The 10,964-nt window shown below is 35.1% G+C and overlaps 1 protein-coding gene across 1 annotated transcript in view; it reads left to right on the top strand.

The window, feature by feature from the left end:
* The window catches only part of LOC107695538 (coiled-coil domain-containing protein 6), a 27,416-nt gene extending 16,953 nt beyond the window's left edge, over window positions 1-10,463 (top strand). Inside the window, exons 8-9 of the mRNA XM_016495496.1 lie at window positions 589-710; window positions 9,602-10,463. Coding sequence (XP_016350982.1) covers window positions 589-710; window positions 9,602-9,772 — 293 coding nt within the window. The 3' untranslated portion in view covers window positions 9,773-10,463. The remainder of the gene's footprint in view (window positions 1-588; window positions 711-9,601) is intronic.
* Window positions 10,464-10,964: the final 501 nt, after the last annotated feature.

Here is a 10,964-nt window from a genome sequence, read left to right as displayed (position 1 = left end):
TAGCAAAGGAAAACCAGTCTCTTCTTGGCTTATATTGAAATCCTCTGACATTCTTCTTTACAAATCCTCGTTTTGTACATCGAATTCTTGACTGTTGTTTTGTTTTAATCTCTCCGCTGCGTTTCCGCGTGCATCACTTCTGAGCGGCGCATGCGCAAAGCCGACCTCATACGTCATTTCCCCGGAACTGCTTCTGTTTACAACAGTGAGCGCAAGCTAGATTCAAGTGATTATTAAGTTTTGAATATGGATATTTTTCTTACAAAAACGGATGGATCCGCTACAGAAGGCCTTTGTTCACCCCCCGGAGCCGTGTGAGACACTTTTTTTTTTATGGATGGGCGATTTTTATTTAAGTTATTTTGGACTGAAGCAATGCAACACCCGCTGAGTGGCATTAAACAGCTTGAAAGATCAAAGACAATTTTTAATATAACTCCGACTGGATTCATCTGAAAGAAAGTCATATACACTTAGGATGCCTCGGGGGTGAATAAAACGCAGCCTTATTTTCATTTTTGGGTGAACTAGCCCTTTAAGGAATTTGCTAAAGCCTTGCTGACTTTCTGTTCATGGTCTGTTCTGCAGGGTTGTCATATGCGAGTCACACAGTGGGCTTCACCCCGCCAACTACACTGACCAGAGCAGGCATGTCCTACTACAACACACCCGGCCTACATGTCCACGTAGGAGCCTCACACAGCATTGCAGTGAGTTCCTTCTGAGCTGCACCATCATTGCTGTCTGGTTTTTCCCTTTCTCTCGCTCTCTCAAGCCTATCTACCTAGTGTGTGTGTGTGTGTACTATACTTGTGCAAGTCTGGTTTATCTAAAGTGGCTGTATGTATACACAAGCGTTCACATCAAAACTAACATCACGTCACACTAAGAAAAAAAAAGTGGTGCAGTTAAATGTTTTAATTTGAACGAACAACTGTTAATGCATCTGTTAAGACAGTCACGGATATATGCATGCTGTCAATGTGACTGTTTTTTTTTTTTTTTAAGTAGAGTTCTAATCGCTTTTCACTTTTGCACTACATAGAAAACTCACCAACAAATAAGATTTGGGATTTTGGTCACATGCCCCGAACCACAGCTGTTACATAAAACTACACTTTGGTGGCTCATGAACAAGAGTATTTTGCTAAGTGACAGTCATTATCAGTGGAAGAATCTAGAAATTGCTTCCTGTTGTTTGTTAAACATCATAGCGAATACAACATTTTCAATGTTTGTTTGAAAACATGTAAATACAGTTTGACTGACTGCCTTCGTGACTGCTGCTTTGTGTACTGGAGTAACAGCATTATTTCTGCGTATTGTAATAATACATACTATTGTCCTGTAAAAAATAAAAAGCAGCTTTTAATAATCATTATAATAATATAATGTAATATAATATCAGTATTAATAAAATTGTTATTATTTAAGTACCTGCCAAAAGTTGGGAAACATTACAATTATTAATGATTTTGAAATAAATCTCTTCTGCTCATTTATTTGATCAAAAATAAAGTAAAAACAGCAATATTGTGAAATATTACAAATTGTGCTGCTTCATATTTTGTGTGGAAATGGTGATACATTTTATTTTTCAGGATACTTTGATAAATATAAAGTTCAATGAACAGCATTTATTTGCATTTATCAAATATATTTAATTTATTAAAGCATTTATTAAATAAAAAAAATCTTGAAACATTTTAAATGTCTTAACTCCACTCACTTTTCATCACTTTAATGTATGATGAATAAAATTATTAATTTCTCTTTTTTTTTTAAATCACAAATGTTTGAGTGGTATTATGCTCTCCACATAAATGTTAAGCAGCAAAAACAGTTCTTAACATTGATAATGATAAATAGTAAATGTTTCTTGAGCAGAAAATCAGCATGATTTCTGAAGGATCATGGGACACTGAAACTTCTCTTTATAAACAACAACAGATTTATAAATGATTCTAATGACGAATGTTGCGTTCCCCAATGCAAATGAAAGCGACTCTACACAGCTAGCATTTACAGTGAATCGACACTGAAAACACAGTACTGTTACAGCAGACATATGTGACCCTGGACCACAAAACCAGTCTTAAGTCGCTGGGGTATATTTTTAGCCAAAAAAACATTGTATGGGTCAAAATTATTGATTTTTCTTTTATGCCAAAAATCATTAGGATATTAAGTAAAGATCATGTCCCATAAGATATTTTGTAAATTTCCTACCGTAAATATATCAAAACTTAATTTTTGATTAGCAATATGCATTACTAAGAACTTCATTTGGACAACTTTAAAGGCAATTTTCTCAGTATTTTGATTTTTTTTGCACCCTCAGATTCCAGATATTCAAATAGTTGTATCTTGGCCAAATATTGTCCTAACAAACCATACATCAACATACAGCTTATTTATTCAGTTTTCAGATGATGTATGAATCTCAATTTCGAGAAATTGACCCTTATGACTGGTTTTGTGGACCAGGGTCACATATAGCGTGTCAGACTGTAGCCTATATTTATATAATTACATCACAACCGTTGTGAATTTTATGATAGTACTAAGCAATCTCAAATTCTCACCACCATTTATAAAAAGTTACCAGGCGAGTAACATGCTTCAGCGCTGATTCTACTCTCATTTGGCGCTTTGAACCCTTTTAACTGTCCTGCAGATGGCGCCGCGAGCTCGTACAGCACTCTTAGGAACATTCTGTCCATGATGTATTAGAAAACATAAACTTTTCACGGTTTACTTAGTTAACTGCTTAAAGGGTTAGTTCACCAAAAAATGAAATTTCTGTCATTAATTACCCTCATGTCGTTCTAAACCCGTAAGACTTCCGTTCATCTTCGGAACACAAATTAAGATATTTTTGATGAGTTTTGAGATCTCTCTGACCCTCCCATAGACAGCAATGTAATTACCATGACCATGGTCCAGAAACGTAGCAAGGAGATCGGTAAAATAATCCATGTGACTTCAGGGGTTCAACCGTAATTTTACGAAGCTAGGAGAATACTTTTTGTACGCAAAGAAAACTTTATTCAACAATTCGTCTCCTGAGCGTCACCCTGGTGCCATTTTGGAGAGTATCCACTGAACGTAAACAGCGTATGCTATTCTGTGTCAGCTGCGTCACGCGGATACATTTTCTACATTGTTTACGCTTTGATTTGAACAAAAACAACGTATCCACGTGACGCAGCCAGGTCACGGAAGGTTACTTTTAGTGAAATGTATTTCACCTCAGATTACAAAATACATGCTTTAAAAAGTAATCAGTAATGTATTTCGTTAGATTACTCAGGTTTAGTAACTTAATCTAAATATCTTAGAATACTTTTAAATACTTAAGCTATACACAAAGGAACATATTAATGTTTTGTTTTTTATGTTTTCCAACTCTAAATAAAAGTGAAATCTACCAGTCATAAGATTTGCGTTTTCCTTGCATTTTATTTTTTAACAACACAGCATTTCTATGAACAACAAAAAAATGTTGTGTCATTTAAATCTACTAATCAATATAAATTCAATTTGAATATAATGAATGGGATTCTGTGCTGTTTCATGCTGCATTCCAAGCTTCAAAACGAATCCAAACACACCAAACATATCATAAAAGTAGCCAAAACAACTGGCACAGTTCTCCAAGTTATACAATAGATTTGTTTAATGAATGGACCAAACTTTAAGTGATTACTTCACTGATAATCCTCTCTATTGAGAAGCGATCGGCACAAAAGAATCGCTGAGTAATTGACAGGGCTCGTTTCCCAAAGCAACTACGGTCGCAAGTAATGTCGTTATAGTTCAATGTAATTTAACAAACACAGTTCGCTAACGATGCTTTTGGGAAACACACCCCAGATCTATCCAGTTTAATGTGAACCATTCACACTGGTTTCGTTAAACAAAATAAATTATTCATTTAAAAGATTGAATTAAAAGAATCATCTGTTCACAAATCGGATCATGAATTTGCATTGTTGAACATTTCGAATGAATGAAGACTTCAGGTTCATCTGTAAAGCACACAAAGCTATCGTTTGACTTTATAAACTTTTGTTTCATGCATGATTCGTATGGATCTGTTAACTGAATGCAAAGTGTGAATTCTAGGAGAATTTGTTGTTATTTTTCAATAAAATTCTTAGAAATATTAAATGTAAATATAGCTGCCAGCAGCGATGACGGGCCCAAGCCATCAGTGCAACCGCCACCCCGGTGGCATCAAGAAAACGGTGCACAGTGGGCACATTCAGTTACAGTAACCCTCTGGCAGTCTGATTTTAAGGGTTACAGCAATTAAAGGGTTAATCAAAACTATCAAGACTGTGAAACACACATACACAGAACAATATATAAAACTTTAGTAACACTTTACAATAAGGTTTCAGGTATTAACCATATTAATTAACATGGACAATAATTATATAGCATGTATTAATGTCAGCATTCAAAACTTAAACACTAAAAACATTGGTAACACTTTATAATAACTGCACACTATGAATCATTAGTTAAGCATTAGTAAATAGTCAATTCATCCTTTATAAAGCATTGTTCCAAAATTAATAGGCATTAGTAAGCAGTTTATAAATACAGCTATAAATGTTTTGTTCTTGAGCATATCTATAATGTTTAATAATTGTATTTTCATACTTTATTATTGATCAATTTATCATTTTTAATTTATTACGTTATTTACAAACCAGTTATTTAGGAGTTCATAAGATCATTTAGAAAGTGTAAGTAAATGATTAATAAACTGTTTAAATGTACATTTATAAATCTTATTATTTAGACATGATAATAGTTGCTCAGTGTGTTAATAAATGCTTTAACAATAAATATTCCTACTGTAATTCATGATTAAGTCAGGTAGTTATAAAACATTTAGTAGTTGCCAGCCATCTATTTTTGTGAGCTCATCTAAAGTGAGGACTATTTATACCTTGTAAAGCATTTACAAAGGAGATTTAAAAGCTCATTAATCTTCCAAACAGAAAAGTTAAACAAACACAACACAGAGGGATACAGAACACAAAAATATTTTTTCAAAATTGAAAAAATGAAACTGTACAACTGTTCATTTGATAAAAAATGAAAAATAAACCTCTGCAATTTCATAGAAAAAAATTCAAGTGTACAGTTTCGTTTTTCTTTTTGCATCAGGAAATAAATATTTCTGAGTTCTGTATCCCTCTGTGTTGTTAGTTTATTTTTTCTGTTAGGAAGATAACAGCCTTTAAATCTCCTTTGTAATAGATATGCTTAGAAATCAAGAACAAGGCATTTATAGCTGTATTTATAAACTGCTTACTAATGACTATTAATGTTGGCACAATGCTTTAGAAAGGATGAACTATTTACTAATGCTTACCTAATGATTCATAGCGTGCAGTTATTAGAAGTGTTACCAAATGATGTTGTCAGGGCCCTACAAATTAACTGGTTCTAGGATTTTTTTTGTCCCTAAAACTGACAGAAAAGGATAAGGCCTAAGAGATTTCTTAAGCTGTAATAGGGAAAAAAACTGATTTATTAAACTGAAAAATTACTGATTCTTTTTTTTCTGGTGATTAAAGAGATGTTTAAAAGTCTCGTCCATTTTTGTGTCGTGATGATGAGCGTATGCACTCTCACTATGAGTTGCTAAATAAACAGGCTGAACAGGATTTTTTTTTTTTTATAAAAATAAGTTGCCTTATTGGTTAAAATCCCCAAACTTAAATATTAAATTAAGAAATTACATTAAAATTCAAAGTAATCACTTTGGTAATCTAAAATACTTTTCGGATGTAATTTGATTACCACCTATTTAAAATGTAATTATAACGAAATATAGTTACTCATATTTTGTATTTTAAATACGTAACGCCGTTACATGTATTTAGTTTCTCCCCAGCCCTGGACGCAGCTGACACAGAATAGCATACGCTGTTTACGTTCAGTGGATACTCTCCAAAAATGGCACCAGGGTGACGCGGAGGAGACGAATTCTTGAATAAAGTCGTTATTTTTGTTTTCTTTGCGTACAAAAAGTATTCTCGTAGCTTCATAAAATTACGGTTGAACCCCTGATGTCACATGGATTATTTTACCGATCTCCTTGCTACGTTTCTGGACCTTGATCGTGGTAATTGCATTGCTGTCTATGGGAGGGTCAGAGAGCTCTCAGAGCTAATCAAAAATATCCTAATTTGTGTTCCGAAGATAAACGGAGGTCTTACTGGTTTAGAACGACATGAGGGTCTGTAATTAATGACATAATTTTCATTTTTGGGTGAACTAACCCTTTAAGGCCATTTTACCTTAAGCAGTTAATACGGAAGAATCACATTCCTGATAAGTATCACTTACTGTCAGAGAACGAATTTGCATATTCATTCAGGCCGTTTTAGTCTGAACAGACAAATAGCATGTGGACAATTTTCTTGTCGAACATTAGCATTGATATGAACAGGCCTTAAAGTAGCAGTCACGCTTTCGTTTTTCTGTGAAATTTTATGAGCAATATCCAGTCATTTATATTATAGGGTATTAATTAACTATATCTTGTGTATTCTTTTATATTTCTTCAATGCTGCTGGTCTCTGAGAGCTACCAAAAAAATGTTGTTGTATTATTATGACAATAAAGTATCTTAACTTAACTTAACATAACTATCGGTAACCATCAGGAGTTTTAAGAGACGGCAAAAACGTTCCCCACAAAGATTTCGCTTGTCTTCAAGTTTGGTCATGCAAATTTGCCACATGTACCTACAGAAAGCTGCTTGATTTGAAAATGACTTAAATATGAGCTGTACTTCATGCATCACAACAGTATTGACAATGGTCAATGGAACCTTTTTGCCCACCAAGTTTCACATTAATTTTGCCAATGTGACTGCACCTTAAATGGTTCACTTAACAGTTCTTTCAGGACAGCTTTCTGTAATTTTCTGCAGAGTCATCTGAGTAATTAGCAGTTTCCATGTATGCCTTGTCTTTACTTTATCTTGTTGTGATGTGTTTATTATGTGCGAAAGGTCATTCGGATTACATTTCAAACGTTTGTGACCTGGTGATCTGCAAAAACCAGCCTGTGTTTCCACTGATCTGACTCTTTTACTGCATAACTTGCCCACAAAACAACCATAGCTCATCATGGCCAAGTGTTAAGAGTTTTGAGCAAGTATTTTAACATCCAAGTCACTTAAATTCAGCATCACAAGCTGTTTTTGATGGAAAGTTCAGAAGTTAATATAATTTTAATATACATGTATACACAGGTGGCCACATTTTTGGAGTAATTAATGCCAACTCCGAATCAACACAAAAACGGCCACATTTTCTTTGTATGATCACATCATATAATCAATGCTTAAATGTGTTCCTGCTTAAATGAATACTAACTGCATGATTTGGATGATCTTAAAACTGTACATTTCTGCCATATACTGTAGATATTAAACATTCACCTTTGATAACAGAGCACTCTTAATTGTAATGTAGAAAAATTCATTTTCTGTGAAGCTGCTGTGAAACGATATATATCGTGGAAAGCACTATACAATTAAATGTGAATTGAACTGATTTATTTGATCAAAATTGCACTAAAAGTTGTAATATTGAGAAATATTATTGCATTGTAATAGAACTGTTTTTTATTTGAATACATTTTAAAATGTAACTTATTCCTGTTATGTCAAAGCTGAATTTTCAGCATCATTACTCCAGTTGTCAGTCCTGTGTCTTGTTTTGCTCCCCACGTGTTCCATGACCCAGTTTTCCCATGTCGATTGTTTCCAATTTGATTCCTGGTGTGTCTCGTCTTGCCCTGATTAAGTTGTTTATAAAGTGTGTTCTGAGTAGGCTTGCCGCGATAGTCGGTGCTGACGGTGATACCGTTGTTAAGCCGCAACACCGGTTACGTCACTTGCCCACCGCGTCACCGACCCCCACCGTCGTTTTGATTTTTTATAGTAATAAAAAATCATTTAGTTCAGTAAAAGAACAGAAACTACAATTAAAAACTGAACGCAGCTGCTCACTGCAGCGTGCCGAACGACAGTAGCATCACAGATCAGATTTCATTTCTCCAGAGAGGAGAGTGAGTCGAGCTGACTGACAAGAAGAGTGGGGTGAGACAGACAAGACGATCGCGGATGATTTAGTTTCGAAACGAAATGCAAAAGCGCCTGTTTGGCAAATTCTTTGGATTTTGAAAAGCCTGTTGACTTTTGCCGTTTATCTAAGGTGATTTTGGAAGTTTTTTAAAACATTCGTTTCTTATTTAATTGGTTCCACATTGTTTGCTGATTGTCATTTATTTATTTTATGTGACATTCGTTTTGCTAATAAACGTTCTACGTTTCTTATTTATTTGGTTATATATTATACGTTTACTTATTTCCAGTTTTGTATACCTATTAAACTTTATGTAAGTTATTTGTTATTTTATATTAGGCATAGCCTGCCCTATAGCATGGTGTATTTTTATTTGTTTTGTTAATAAAAGTTCTATGTTTTATATGTAGGCTAAAGTGAGTTTGACGTTGTATTTTGTTGTTGCATTCAAGCAACTGACGTCGAACTGCCGCTAATTCAAAAGTGAAAGTAAAATGTGCACAACGCTTTTAAGCTGTTTAAAAGCGAAGGAAAGCGAGGAAAAGGGAACATTCAAACGAACTAAAAACGAACAATTGCTTTACTCCGAATTGCCGCTATTTGAAAGTGAAAGTAAAATGCGCACACCGCTTTTACAAGCTATTTAAAAGCGAAGAAAAGTGAGGAAAAGAGGGATCGCCCCGCAGTGATACCGGTATTACCGGTGTTGTCACACGTCGATTAACCGGTGGGAAAATTTCCTCACCGTCACAGCCCTAGTTCTGATTTTCCTGTCCGGTATTGAATGTCGTCTTTCCTATTGAATGACGTCTTTCCCCGCTACGTGTGTGTTCCTTGTTCCCTTGATGTCCATTAAAGTCTCTTTGTTTGAAGTATACTCCACGTCTCCTCGTTCCTCGCTCCGTGTTCCTCACAGTAGCGATTCGTGACACCAGTCTTCAGTGTCACATCATCCTTCTGAAATCATTCTAATATGCTGATTCGGTGCTCATTAATGTCTTATTATTATCAATGGTGAAGACTGTTTTTGTTGCCTAATGTTTTTTGTAGATCAGGTTTCTTGTGTACCAAACTTCTGAAGGATCCTGTGACACTGAAAGCTGGAGTAATGGCTGCTGAAAATGTTCACAGTATTACTGTTTTTATTTAATTTTTGGCTGAATAAATGCAGCTGTGGTGAGCGTAAGAGACTTCAAAAACATTAAATCTTTCAAAAAAAAAATCGTAATTATTCCAAACTTGTAAGCCAATGTAAGGATGAAATAAAGGGCACTCAATCCAAATAAAATAATTTTAAAATAAATGAGCAGGGAAAATAATGTCACCTGAGCTACTTAGCAGCACGACACAGGAACTGTACTTGCATGCCTAATGGTTATAAATAGGCTAACTTCAGCTCTTTTAAACATCAGATTTGTCATATTAAATGACATTTTATAAATTATTTATTGTATTTATTGTCCTTTCTCCTCCCACAGAGACCCTCCCCAAGAAGAAGCAACAGTCCAGACAAATTCAAGCGGCCCACACCCCCTCCTTCCCCCAACACGCAGCCTGGCGTCCATCCCCCGCCTCCCCCTCCACCCGCCGTGCATCCAACATCATCCCAGGCAGCTCCACTGCAGCCGCAGCAGTCCTTGCAGCCATAGATCAGGGACTTGAAACAGAGCTGCTTCACTGTAACATCCCTCAAGCCAAAGGCTTAACAATCCTCAATGTCTTCATTCTCTCTTTCTGAAACCATTCATCTGTGTTGTGCTCATAGTTCTGTGTTTGGAAGCGTTTTTGTGTCCACTAAAGATGGTGTGTGAGGTGAAGGCATTTCCAGCTCAGAGGGAATGAACATCTCTTCAGTGCATAGCATAGCTTTAGCAAGTACTTACTGCTTTGTCATCAGTGTGTGTCAAGCGATCTACGCCCATAGTGATCTCTTAGAAATTGCTTAGTCATAAACGGACAAAAAATACTATTGAGGAAATTGTGGTCATATATTTTTCAGACACTTTAAAAGTGTCATCCAGAGTGGTCCAGCCAGACATTACAGAAAGCCACAAGTGTGCTTCTGTACTCCAGATGGAATCGTGGTCAAAGCAGCTAATGGCCCTTTAAGGATAAAACTGGGCCCAATAACACTTTTGAATTCTTGGTTAATAATTCATAGGCTAGTGTCTCAGAAAGTGATAAAAAAAAATGAATCATCCTGCTTATGCAGTAATGCTTTTGGTAGTTTCTTCATAAATACATTTGGAAAGCAAGGCAGCAAAATATTTTGCATTAGTGATGAGTCTCCCAAAGAAGTGTCCAGGTCAAATTTCATACTAAAATCAAGAAGAAGAAGAAGAAGAAGAAGAAAAAAAAAACAATTATATAATTTTTTTTTTTTTTCATCATTGTAATGGGGAAAAAAATCTTGCAATAAATACATTTAGTTGGTGTATTTTTTTATTTTATTTTTTTAAGTGAAATATGACCTAGACAGTAAGTTACACCCTAGTAAGTGACTTTTTTTTTTTTTTTTGCAGTGTTCACATGAGACATGCGGTAGATGAGTTGGTGTTTTGTGGCTGCTGCAGATGCAATGTGTTGTTGGCATCTGCCAGACTTTAATCTTCCTGGTGGGTTCTAAAAGCCTTTTTATAATTTAGCAAGACACTTAAGACATTAAATGGTGTAGATTAGAAAAGACTAGTGTGTGTAGGTGTAGAGGGTTTGTCTTGGTATTTTATTACACTCACCTGTAGCTCTTTTCTGTTAAACAGTGTCTGGTACCACTGTGATATTTTTTTCTTACTTCAGAATATACTGACTTATAAAAATGAGTTTCGATAATTGTGAAAGGAA

Source organism: Sinocyclocheilus anshuiensis, unplaced genomic scaffold (assembly GCF_001515605.1).
Source record: "Sinocyclocheilus anshuiensis isolate Anshui unplaced genomic scaffold, SAMN03320099.WGS_v1.1 scaffold466, whole genome shotgun sequence".
Taxonomy (NCBI): Eukaryota; Metazoa; Chordata; class Actinopteri; order Cypriniformes; family Cyprinidae; genus Sinocyclocheilus; species Sinocyclocheilus anshuiensis.
This window is presented reverse-complemented; position numbering and strand designations above follow the sequence as displayed.